Source organism: Petaurus breviceps, unplaced genomic scaffold (genome assembly GCF_028583685.1).
Source record: "Petaurus breviceps papuanus isolate PSGF00001 unplaced genomic scaffold, PetGlider_PUasm1.0 90897, whole genome shotgun sequence".
Classification (NCBI taxonomy): Eukaryota; Metazoa; Chordata; class Mammalia; order Diprotodontia; family Petauridae; genus Petaurus; species Petaurus breviceps.
This window is the reverse complement of record NW_027187374.1, coordinates 3,996,391-4,009,490: the sequence shown is the minus strand read 5'-3', so window position 1 is coordinate 4,009,490 and position 13,100 is coordinate 3,996,391. Positions and strand designations below refer to the sequence as shown.

Sequence of the window (13,100 nt, the reverse complement as noted above, 5' to 3'; positions counted from 1 at the left end):
ACTGTCTACTTAGGTTGAAGAATGAGAGGCATCATGGTATAGAGGGGAAACACACTGGACATAAAGATATAAAGCCTGGGTTTGACTCCCACACACATAATAATTACTAATTTAATGGCCCTTAGTAAGTCAAAACCTCCTTGCATCTCATATTCCTCATCTATATGATGGGAAAAATAATATGTGGATTATTCACCTCAAAAGTTGGAAATGTTCTTTGTATCCTTCCAAGTGTTATAAATTTATAAGCTATAGGAAAGAAAGAAAGAAGGAAGAAAGGATGAAAAGAAGAAAGGGGGAGGAAGGAAGGAAACAAGCACTTATTTTGTGCCAGACATTGTGCTAAGGTTTTGCAAATATTATCTCACTTAATCCTCACAAAAACCCTAGGAGGTAAGTACTATTATTATCCCAATTATACGTTTGAGGAAACTGAGGTTGAGGTTCGCTGACTTGCCCAGGGTCACACAGCTAGTAAATGTGTAAGCTGGATTTGAACTCAGGTCTTTCTCACTCCAGGACCAGTTGTCTGTCCACTATGCTACCTAGCCTATCACGAATATCCATTGTTTATCCTACATTTTTGAAGAAGAACAATTATATCATGGGGGGATTTCTTGACTTGTGTGTGAATTGGATTTAAGTAAGGTAGAGTTGCACAAAGTCATTAGCCTCACTCTCTCTTCAAGAGTCATCAAAGCCCAGTGGCAAGACAGAAATCAAGATGACTGGCAATGGCTCCAAGATACAGTAGGTGATCATGGCATCTTTGATGTCTGACCAAACTCTCCACAATGCCTGCTTCAGTTGCCTTCATGGCCGTTGGAACAAATTGTTCTTATCAACCTATTCTACCAGGGGAGGTCTTCATATACTGGGTAGACAGCCCCCTAATTCACTGATTGTTTGAGGCCCATCAGCTACCCTCAAACTGGTTTAGCCAGTCTGCTGAGATGGTGTATGAGGGTGTGGCCACTATTCATGCTACAGTTTCTTGGTGCCACAGGTCAGAGTTGAATGCCAGGGTGGAGAGAATTCAAATTTGGTATTCCAGAAACTCTGCCTAACTTTTAATTTCCGAATTCCCTCCTCTATCACATTTCTTTATTAGCGTTTTTGTGGATATCATCTCATTCTCCTTTTCCTCCCTACCATTTCTCACCCTTAGGAATATGAATTCATGATGAAAGTTAATATCAAATGGAAGCAGTGTCTTGTGGTGGGAGTCATTCTATCCTAAGTTATGAGGCCCCGTGCAATACTCTGTTGCTCCATAGGAGATACTCAGCACTCCTAAGGCCAGCTTTCAATTCCCTCTATTTTTATGTTCTTCTTCCCTACAACTTTGAGTGTTAGACTCCACTGGGATGGAATATAGTCCTGGGAAGTATGTCCCTTTCTCAGAGAAAATATTTTCCTCATCACTCAACTGAAACTGATATTTCTAAATTACCAGCGATCTCTCAATTACCAAAACAGATAGTCTTTTTTTTTCCTTCTCAGTCTGTTGCATTTGACCCTGTTAATACATTTTTGTTTTTTGCCTTTTGGAGGGCAATTGGGGTTAAATAACTTCCCCAAGGTTACACGGTTAGTTTTTTTGTGTGGGTGTTAAGTGTCTGAGGCCAGAACAGAACTCGGGTCCTCCTGACTCCGGGGCTGGTGCTTTACTCACTGCTCCACCTAGCCACCCCTCTGTTAATACTTTTAAGCATTTCTTTTGTAAAGAGAAAATATCTATCATATATTTGCTTTAATATGTACATTAAGTATATTTTTGGAAGAGATTCTATTGATCTCTTTTGAGGAGACTCTAGGAGAGAGTCAAACCTAAACTTTAAGTGACCCTCCCTAAGTCTTTGGATGTAAAGTGAATGTAAAGAACTGGAGACAATAATACAGAACCAGATCCCACCTCTCCTTAGGTCAGGTTTCTCCAGGGCTAAACACCATCCATGTGAGGTTGGAACTTGGGGTATAAGCATATAATAGCTAGCATTTATATAGCTCTTTACAAATATTTACTTTACAAATATTATCTTTACAACAACACTGAGAGGTAGATTATTCCCATTTTACAGATCAGGAAACAGAGGCAGAGAGAAATGAAATTATATCTCCAGAATCACATAATAAATATCTGAGGCCAGATTGAACTCAGGTCTTCCTAATTCCAGGTCCAATGCTCAATCTAATGGCAGTCAGTCAGTCATTTAACAAGCATTTATTAATTTCTTACTATGTGCGAAGTACTTAGGAATACAAGTACAAGCAGAAAGATAGTCCCTATTTTCTTTCTTTCTTTCTTTCTTTTTCTTTCTTTCTTTCTTTCTTTCTTTCTTTCTTTCTTTCTTTCTTTCTTTCTTTCTTTCTTTCTTTCTCTCTCTCTCTCTCTCTCTCTCTCTCTCTCTCTCTCTCTCTTTCTTTCTTTCTCTCTTTTTTTGGAGGGCAATTGGGGTTAAGTGACTTGCCCAAAGTCACAGGGCTAGTAAGGATAGTCCCTATTTTCAAGGAGTTTATATTCCAGTGGAGGAAAGATAACTCATAGAAGGGAGCTGAAATGAGCCAGGGTAGGGAGGCAGAGGAAAGCTCAGGTATGTGGCAGAAATTTCTCTGGAGATGAGTCAGCAGTGCAGTCTAGAAAGGGATGAAGATTGAATTACCTAGCTGTCTGTAGTATATCTGTGTGTAGTTTTCACTTTTTTGTTCTAAGTAAATTGTAACACTATCATCAAACAGTCATTGGGTGCTTACTATGTGTATTGTATTGTGCTTGATGCTAAGAATAGAAAAGATGTATGACAGTTCTAAAGGAGTTGACTATCTAGTTGGAGATGCAAGGGCTATATTAATGTATTAAAGATAAACTAACCAAAAAGACAAATAACAGTTAAAGAGTGAAATCATAAGTCACAGATATGAGTAGCATTCCTTTAAGACATGCTCCTGCTTCTCTGAATGCTTCCTATCAGTCATTATGATATTTTAAAAATTGACTGTCAAGCTAGAAATCCCTGGATGTACTAAAGAGGCAACCTTTTCTCCTCAAAGTCTCTTCCACCTGCTGGCCTTGAGATGTAAGCACAACTTTCTGAGCTCTGAAGGGTTGGTGGGGGGGATGCCCTCTCCCCAACTGGGCCACAAGCCCATGCCTTCCTAGACAAGCTTATATCTGGTTGCCTCTTGGTTCTGTTTTCTTTCCTGTGGTAGAAGTCTTTGTAAGATCCCCAAAGGAAGCTGGTATCTCTAGGCACCCGAGCAGCAAGATATTGGCTCCCAGATCAGCTTACATTTGTGCAGATTTGGCCGTATTCAATAGAGGGGAAATGTAAACTAGTTAATAAACCAGTCTTGCAAAAAAGCTGTTTGCAAATGACCCAGCAAGGCTTGAATAAAATTAGCCTCTGAACTGATCATAATCTTTAGATCATTATTTTTTAGAATGACCCTTTTTATGTGTGGGAATAAGACTGCTTGTTCCATAACCTGATTCATGTTTGTGCTCTGAGTATTTTTATATAGCACCCTGGCCACCTGTTCCCTCCATTGCCAAACAGAATTGTTTTTCATGAATCTGAGATGAGGGTAGAATTAGAATTCTGGGAAACCAGCTCTCTATTCTCTTATTGAGAAACCAGGCAACCACAGAACAATAAATGAAACTAGGGAGAACCTTGAGGGTAAGCAAAGGATATGAATGTGCAAATAATAATAGCTAACATTTATACAGAATTTACTGTGTGCTATGCATTTTATAATTATCATCTCTTTTGGTCCTCACAAACAGCCTTGGGAGGTAGGTGCTATCATTTCCTTCATTTTATAGATGAAGAAACTCAGGCAAACAGAAGTTAAGTGACTTGTCCAGGGTCACCAAACTAATAACTATCTGAGGCCAGATCTGAACTCAGGTCTTCCTGACTCCAGGTCCCACACTTTATCCACTGCATCCCACAAATATCTGCTAAAGTTGCTAGCCTTGAGGCCTTAGGCTAGTGGTGCCTGGCTAGCCCCTGGGACAGACTGGCATTATAGGATCATAGACCTAGAATAAGAACATACCAAGACCTTTTCTAGTCTAACGTGTCCATTTTATAGATGAGAAAACTGAGGCCCAGGGAGGCTATGTGACTTGCCTGAAATCAGCTAAGTAGTAAACATCAGACCTAGGTCTTTCAGAGCTAATATTCTCTCTACTCTACCACACTGCCTCCTTAAACAGTCAAATGAATTGCACAAATAATGAATACAGGGCTGCAGAAGTGGGAGGTATTAAGATTCCTTATAAAACTCGAATTGTATCATTCTTTTGCATCAGTTCAGAAAGCGATTCTTTAACATAGCTTGTAACATCACTGAGAAATTTCTGCCTTAATATATATCACTGGAATGGTCTAAAATCACAAATAAAAATAAGATATTAATAATAATTCTAAGAGCAACAATAATAACACTATCCGTACTCACCTCAGAAATAGAAAAAACGTTTTCATCTGTTTTTAGAATGGTGCTTTATTCAATTCAATTCAACAAACATTTACCTAATGCCAGCTATGTACTGGGTATACAAAGATAAAAATGAAATAGTCCTTACTCTCAAGAAGCTTACATTTGACATTATTTTTGGAAAAGTGAAGCATTTGAGATAATCATTTCCTAAAATATGCAAGTTTATTTATTAAGAAGATTCAATTTTAGCTTGGATCATGGGGTATACATCCTTCTATCTGTATTTCAGCTGGCCAACCAGAGTATCTGTTTTTGCTGTCATCAGAATGGTTGATCTATTTAAAAAGAAAACATACACATTCATTTAGTTATTCAACAAATATTTATTGAGTGCCTTTTCAATGAAGAGCAGTATATATAATTTTATAGAAGGAGATCTTCTGTGACCTAAATGTACCATCAGTCTGTAGCTGGAAATAATAGTTAAATTCAATTAAAGGACTATTTTTTTTAAAGCAATTGGGGTTAAGTAACTCGCTCAAGTTTACATGGCCAGTTAGTTCTGGGTGTGGTGCTAAGTATCTGAGCCCAGATTTGATCCCCAGGTCATCCTGACACTGGAGCTGGGGCTCTTACTTGCTGAGCCACCTGGCCTCCCCTAAGCAATTGGGGTTAAGTAACTTGATCCAGGTTACATGGCCAGGTGTTTCTGGGTGGGTGTCTGAGCCTGCATTCAATCCCCAGGTCATCCCGACACTGGAGCCGGTGCTCTTACTCGCTGAGCCACCTGGCCTCCCCTAAGCAATTGGGGTTAAGTAACTTGATCAAGGTTACATGGCCAGGTGTTTCTGAGTGGGTGTCTGAGCCTGGATTCGATACCCAGGTCATCCCGACACTGGAGCTGGTGCTCTTACTTGCTGTGCTACCTGGCCGCTCCTAAAGGAATATTTCTTGATTACATAGTCTGTGTCAGGAGCTGTGCTGTGCCTGGTGGAGGACACAAAGATGAATATGCTAAGTTGGAGAACTAATTTCTAGTCCTGGTTCTGTTGCTGACTACCAGTATTACCTTGACTTCACATTTTTGGCCCTTGGTTTCCTTTTCTGTAAAATAAATGGGTTGTACTACACTATTTTTAATGTCCCTTATAGACTATAACATTCTGTGATGCTACTTTAACAAAGTTATAGTGGTATGAATATCTATAATGTCAAAAGAATACTGAGCAATTAAATTTGGCTAATGAGTACAGTTATATGAAATAAAGTACATTGGAAACAAAGAATGTCAGGCTATTTGAAAGGTGTGGAATGAAGTATATTCCTAATACTCATATATCAAGAAGATTATTTGGCAACAGTATGAAATATGACTTGAGGTAGCAAGAGACTGGATGGTAAATCTGGAGCCCTGGTTATTGCTAGTGAGGCTTGAATAAGGGAGGTGAGAGGAGGAGAAGAAAGGAGGAGAAAGAGATGAGACATCTTTTAGAGGTAGAATTAATAAGATTTGGCAACCAAGTGGATGTGAGGGTAGACATAAGAATGAGAGGGAAGAAACAAGGATGACTCTGAAGTTATAAACCGGGGTAACTGAGAAAATGGTAGTGCCCTAAATAGAGATATTGCAGTTAAGAAGAGGAGCAAGGTTTGTAGAAGATGAGCTCTTTTTTTGGATATGCTAAGTCTGAAGTATTGGTGGAACAGTTAAAAGGAAAAATGGCTAGAAGATGTGCTAATCAATTGCCCTATAGCTCACATCCCTGTGACTTCTTGGAACAAAGGCATTCCTTTCCACTATATAAAATTGTGTTCCTGTATTAGAATGTATGGTCTTAAAGGCTTGCTTTTCATCTCAAGTGCTTAGTATGATAAATTCTTTTCATTCATTCGTTAGAGTTTGTAGTGCCAATGCAATATTCACAGTGCACACGATCACTATAAATATATCTGCATGGTGCTGAATCACAAAATATAACAGACTCTCCATATACAAGATGGAAGCAAAACATTTATTCAGGCACCAGAAAACCAAAATCCCCAAACCAGCAAACCTTTTCCATCATAGTAGCAAAGAAGTTAATAAGCCACAACAGCACAGAGAGCCACAACATCCTTCAGGCCCTGCCCCCACAAACCAACAAAAACCCAACATTTTCTCACAAGCCTAACAGACTCCCTTGGATGCATTCTCTCCTCCTTCCAGTCTAGCTAGCTCTGACTCCCAGTTTCCTGTGGGCTCTGCTCCACCCTTCAGTGAACTCCTCCCACCACAGCCTCCATGTAATTACACACAGCCTACTAGGGGCAGAATTTATCTTCAAAGCAGGGAAGGTCTTCAAATTCTCATTACCATTACAGAGGTATAGTAGAAGAGCCTAGAACAGAACCTTGTGGTCTGTCCCCAGTTGGGAGCATGATGTGGTTAATGATCCAGCAAAGACCCTAAGAGGAGGCAGTCAGAAATGTAGGAGGAAAATCATGAAGGATGAAGTTCAAGAAAACATCTCACTGGGCAATGAAATAATTGGCAACTTGGGAGAGGGCACTTTCAGTGGAGTGATGAGACTAAAGTCCAGATTACAAAGAATTGAAGAGTGAATAAGAATAGAAAAAGTGAAGGCAACAAGTTTAGACAGCTTATTCTAGGAAGTGTGACTGAGAAAAGAAGGTAAAATATAGTGAAAATAATAAGATCTAGTGAGACTTTTTTGTTTGTTTGGTTTTTATATAGGGAGATTTGGGCATGTTTATAGGCAAAAGGGAAGGAGCCAGTAGCTAGAGGGTGAAGATTTGAAAAAAGAGGGAGTAATAGTAGGGGCAATCTGGAAAAGACAGAGAATATGGGATCAAGGGTATGTGTAGACAGGTTGGCCTAGAGCAGAGATGTGAAACTCAAACGGAAACAGGGATCTTTATATGCCTCATATTGACTTCATTTAAAAATGTAATGTTATCTATGTTGTAATGTTTAAAAAAATTTGTTAAATATTTCCCATTCATATTTTAATCTGATTCAGGCCACATTTGGAAGTATTGTAGGTCACATATTTGACATCTCTGTCTTAGTGTTGGGAGGCTATTTCCTCATTAGAAGTTGGAGAAAGGAAGAGATGGTGGGGATTATGAGATAACAAGAAGGGGAGAAGAGGGAGTTCTGGTCATATGTCTTAGAGAGGTTTCTTTTTTTTCTCTCTATTCTCACTTGATAATCTCATTAGTTCTCATGGATTCAATTATCCTCTTTATGCAGATGACTCCTATATATATATAATCAAAGTTTTTAGAGGCAGCTAGATGGCACAGTGGCTAGAGCACTGCTCATGGAGTCACTGTGCTTCTGTCCCTGGAAGAAAAATTGAAAGGGCAACCTTGAGAAGGCTAAAGCAGGACCTTCTTGACTCAGCTTCCCAAAAAAAGGAATCTTCCCACCTGGTTAATTGTGAAGCTGGCAGTGGTATCCTGTCATCCTATGCTATTCTCAGCTGGAATCAATTCAAACTAAGAATGCTTTTGTCATTCTGAACTTTGGCTTGGAGATTTATACATACTTAAATACTTATACACACACTTAAAGAAACTTAAAGAATCATTTTGACAATTAGGTTGTAGATTTGCTAGCCTGAGAATTATATGTACATTTTGCCACTATTCACTGTCACATAGATGTTTAACAGTCTTGTCAAATCATTCAAATATTTTCATGAAAACAGCTGCTCTAAGAACCTGCCTATTCCAGGATGTCTAGGAAGGGAGATTTCTAAGATACGGGAGAAAGATAAAATGGATAGTGGGAATGAGTTACCCTTTCCTTTCACTTCTTTTGCATACATCATTGTTCTTTGTAAAGCCTGTTTTGTGAAGGGGACTGCTTCCAACTGCTCCTGGCAATGCATTGGTCACCTCAATGCCTCCCTTGCTCAGCAGTGGAATTTGTCTTGACCAAGATGGGGAATGTTGAATCCAGCTGACCTGTTCTATCCCAGGGCTTCATATTGCCTGAGGGATATTGAAACCAGAGATCCCTTCAGCTTTCTCTATGAACTTTTGGTTGTTACACAAAACAACTTGCATAATAGTTTTTAGGCTGCTTTTCTCTTGAGAAATACATTTAACCCTGCTGCCCATCCCCGCCACACCCCCAGATGTCACACCTCTTGGGTACTTGCATCCTGGTGCTACATTGTGGATCTGAATTGCAATTCCTTTGCCTTTGTTAAAAGACCCTGGGTTTTTATGTGGGGTGGGGGGAGAGGGGACAGTTGCTGTTTTGTCAGTCTTCTTTATTTCAGGCTGACACTTTATAAACTCAGCTTAAGTACCACCTTCTTGTTTTTGTTTAGTTGTGTTTGACTCTTTGTCACTCCATGGACCATAGCTTGGCAGGCCCTTCTATCTTCCACTATTTCCCAATGTCTGTCCAAGCACATGTTCATTGCTTCCATGACACTATCCATCCATCTTATCCTCTGCTGTCCCTTTCTCCTTTTGCCTTCAATCTTTCCCAACATCAGCATCTTTTCCATTAAGTTCTGTCTTCTCATTATATGGTCAAATATTTAAGTTTCAGCTTCAATATTTGTCCTTCCTATGAAGAGTCTTGCATTAGTTTCTTTCAGTATAAATTGATTTGATCTCCTTTCCACTCTCTACATAAGACTTTCTTTTGTCCTTAGGCACTAACAAGTGCTTTCCCATCCTAGAGTGCCTTTGTATATGTTCTGTATATATTTGTGTAATGTTAATGGAATAGGAAGATCTTCCCCACCCATTAACAGTCCTATGTGACCTACTTTGAACCCTGGCCCATTTCACAACTGCCTAAGTCACATGGAGCCCAGTGTGGGAGGAGCTTGCCCAAGGGAAAGAAAGTGAGAATGATGCAGAATGGAGGGAGGAACTTGCCTAGGGGAACTTGTTTGTGGGGAGACCTGACAGAAAGAATGCTTGAGATGTCAGCACTCTCTGGATTGGTGATGAGTACCTTGTTAAATCTTATGTCCTGGTATCGTAATAGTGATGTTCCAAATAAACACCTTGGTTTTGTCTTTGAGAAAGAGAGTTTATTATATTTTGCGAATCTACCCTGGAAATACATATGCATATTCATAGTGGCTACTATGGGTATCACATTGGCATTATAACTTATCTATGCATATTTTGTCTCTGAATTAGAGTGCAAGCTTTTTGAGGATGTGTATTGTTTTACTTTAGTGTTTGTGTCCTCAGCACTTAGTTCTTGACATTCAGAGAATGCAGCAAGAAGAGGCTAGGCTGCTCAGTTGCTACAAGGAGTCTTAGTTTTGCTGTAATAGATCACTAATACTTCATATAAAATTTGAGCAGGAAAGTTATCTATAAGGAAGGAAATAATCTTCTCATTTTTGTGATCAAAGTGAAGTCCAGATAGAACATCTGACTTTTGTAGATTTTTAAGAAATTTGAAACTCTAGAGAAATTAGCAAAGTGGAAAGAAAATAGGATTTTGAAGACTCCCAGCAACTTAAGTTGATTTTGAAAAAAATCACTTAGACATTTATGTGCTTCAATTTCTCATCAAGATTGACAACAATGAACACCAAATACCAAGTCTATTGTGAAGATCAAATTAGATAAAGAATATTAAAGCAGTTTAATAAACGTAAGTATAAATGTAAGAAACTGCTATTATAAGCACTCCTATTGTTATGACTGCAAAAAATCGTGATTTTTAGGTAGAAGTGGGGGGACAATAGAACTAATACATGTTTTATAATCATAAATAATAAATAAAATTAATTAATTAATCATACTACTATATATTTTACTTATTATTTTATTTACTTTCATTTTGTTGCTTTGTATTTATTTTGGTGAGGACCTGGGAAGGGAATGGCACAAATCACTGATACATTAAGACATTTTGTTGAAATCATGTAAAAGATGATTAAAAACAAACAACAATATCCCCTACCTTTTCTCTTTGAATATTTTCCGGGAAATCAACACCTTTTCCTCCAAGGAATACCCAACTTGATCTGAATTGTATATTCTTTATTTCCTTACTGCCCAATTCTTCTATGGCATTTTTGGCATCATCCTTTAATCTGCATAGTAGAGGGAAAAACATGTCATCCTTTAATGTTTGGAATATATAACACTTTATCCCAGAAGTAACTGAAGTTCCTGAAGAACTGTATCTTGAGTATCTTCCAGTCAATTGTATTTATTGTTCATTAAAATTTTCTAAATTATATGATCTTTTAATATTTATATAACAAAATCACCTTTCACAAAAGCTGGTTACCCATATAGCTTTGTTTGTCTTTTCCCAAGGTGGCAATGTCATAATGTTTACATTTCAGTTGTCTTCGCCTCAGCTGTTGGGTTCCATCTCTTTTAGTAGTTTTAATTCCTAATTGATAAGGCTGGTGCTCAGGTATATATAAATGTCACATTTCTTCCTTTCCATATTAAAGGAAGAGGTTCTTGTGAAGGCTATTCCCTTTGTCTGTGTATTTGATCACATCCCTTCTCATATTTTCCAAAAATTATCACTACCATGTATTATGTATCTTCACCACCTCCCTCTTTATTGACTCCTTCATAGCATCAGAGAGTAATCTCACCAATCCTTGAATTCCCTTGACTCAATTACATCTCTCTCCTCCTATGAGTAAATTTCTTGAAAAAACCTCTCTAGTTCTAATGCTTCTACTTTCTATCAACACTCTTTTCAATGCTTTGTATTGTTTGTTTCAATTCTGTAATGACACCATTCAACAGAAATTTTTTCCTCAAAGGTCACTAATAAACTCCTAATCATCAAATTCAACGATTCTTCTTCAATTATCACTTTCCTTAATTTCTCTGCAATATTTATCCAATCTTTTTGGATAATCTCTCTTTAAAGATATTTATCATTAGAGACCTCACATTTTCTTGATCCCCTCTCTAATATCTTTTTACATGTCTTCCTCAGAAGTTGCTCATTCTTTTCTGGTTCCTTAATATAGTGTACTTTCTAAGGTTCCATGTCCTTGACCTTCTTTTCTTCTAACTCTACACTCTCTCCCTTTCATGACTCACTGACTATCATGGCTTTAACAAACAACTCTATATTGATGATTCCTAAATATGTATCTTTATTTATAGATAATAAACCTCTCTTATTAACTTATACCTCTTATAAACTTAGAGGTATAAGTTAGACCTCTCTTATAAACTCTAGTCCTACATCTATGGAGCCTAAAAAATTTCTCTATGTGAATTGACATTTCAATCTTAACATGTCTGGAACCAAGCTTATCTTTTAAAAACCTGATCTTTCTTCTGATGTCAATTTCTTTTGGTGGCACCAACACTTACTAGACTTCCATGTTTGAAAACTTGGTGCTATCTTTGGTTTTTTTTTCTCCTCTTCCACTTTTATATTCACTTCCCCTCCATTCTGCTTTCAAGGTTTTTCACATTTGTTCACACTTCTCAATTTTCTCTGCTCCCACTACAGGATACCCCCTTGTTATTATTATCTTGGCCATTCCAATAATCTCCTAACAGGTTTTCTTGGCTCTACTCTCTTTAAAATCATTTTCAGATATCTTCCTTTTGTTATAGATTTCATTCTTTAACTCAACTCTGCAACTCTCTGCAACATTTTCCCCTTTTCTACAATTAAATTTAAATGTCTTGGGACAGCTGGGTGCCAGTGAATAGAGCACTGGCCCTGGAGTCAAGAGGACCTGAGTTCAAATCCAGCCTCAGGCACTTGACACTTATTAGCTGGGTGACCTTAGACAAGTCACTTAACCCGAATTGCCCTGCCTTCACCCATCCAAGAAAAAATTTTTAAATGTCCTAACCTGGATTTGAGGTAAGTGCCTTAGAGGCTTTTCTCCTGCTATTACCCTACCTCTACACATAATGAATTCCTACCTCTTCTTTGAAGCCCATTCAAAAGACAAGAAGACTTCTCTGATCCCCCACCCCCACCCCTGGGATGATAATGAACTTTACCAGCCTTTTTTATTGTATAGAATTTTATATACTTCTAGTGTATGCATAACATATTATTTTGTATTATAGATATTTTTATATGTGGCACAGTCTCATCTAAACTATTACTTCTATGAGAATAGGGACTGTGTCTCAGCTAAACTATGTAATTTTCCTCTGAAAATTTTGCATTATGTTCTGCAAATAGAAGGCACTTAAGAAGGGCTTGTTGAATTATTTTGGATCATATTGTTTCCCTATTCTCTCTATCTCTGCTGTACCTTTTTTTTTTTTTTTGGTTGTCAAATGTAGTTGACATAGGTGTAGTAGCAAGCACCCCAGAGTCCCCAGGGTGGCTGCCAACACAGGTTCTTAAATCTGCTTTGCTAAAGGAAAGCAACTCAAAATTGGTTAACAAGCTTACTTTAATCAGTCAAATATATATATCGCTTACCTAGTTCAGGGGAAAAAGGTCAGCACCCCGAACTTCAGAGTATACAGACAGAATTATCAAGACAGAGAAACAGATCAAGTAGACAGGTTTCCAAACTGTTCAACCATTACATCCATACAAAATCAACATCTGGGTTTTTCAAATGGGGGGGAGGGGGCTCTCAACAAGGGCTTCCAAGAGTCTCATCTGATCAAGTCACAGAACACTTCTCAAAGTGAGTCCC

The 13,100-nt window shown here is 38.1% G+C and overlaps 1 protein-coding gene across 4 annotated transcripts in view; it reads right to left on the bottom strand.

The window, feature by feature from the left end:
- Nucleotides 1-4,486: 4,486 nt before the first annotated feature.
- FAM3B (FAM3 metabolism regulating signaling molecule B) overlaps nt 4,487-13,100 on the bottom strand; it is a 69,285-nt gene continuing 60,671 nt past the window's right edge. For all 4 annotated transcript variants that reach the window (XM_069074860.1, XM_069074861.1, XM_069074859.1 and 1 more), the window contains 2 exons: nt 10,403-10,535; nt 4,487-4,784 (listed from right to left, as the gene is read on the bottom strand). In XM_069074860.1, the coding sequence (XP_068930961.1) occupies nt 4,695-4,784; nt 10,403-10,535 (223 nt within the window). In that variant the 3' untranslated portion in view covers nt 4,487-4,694. The remainder of the gene's footprint in view (nt 4,785-10,402; nt 10,536-13,100) is intronic.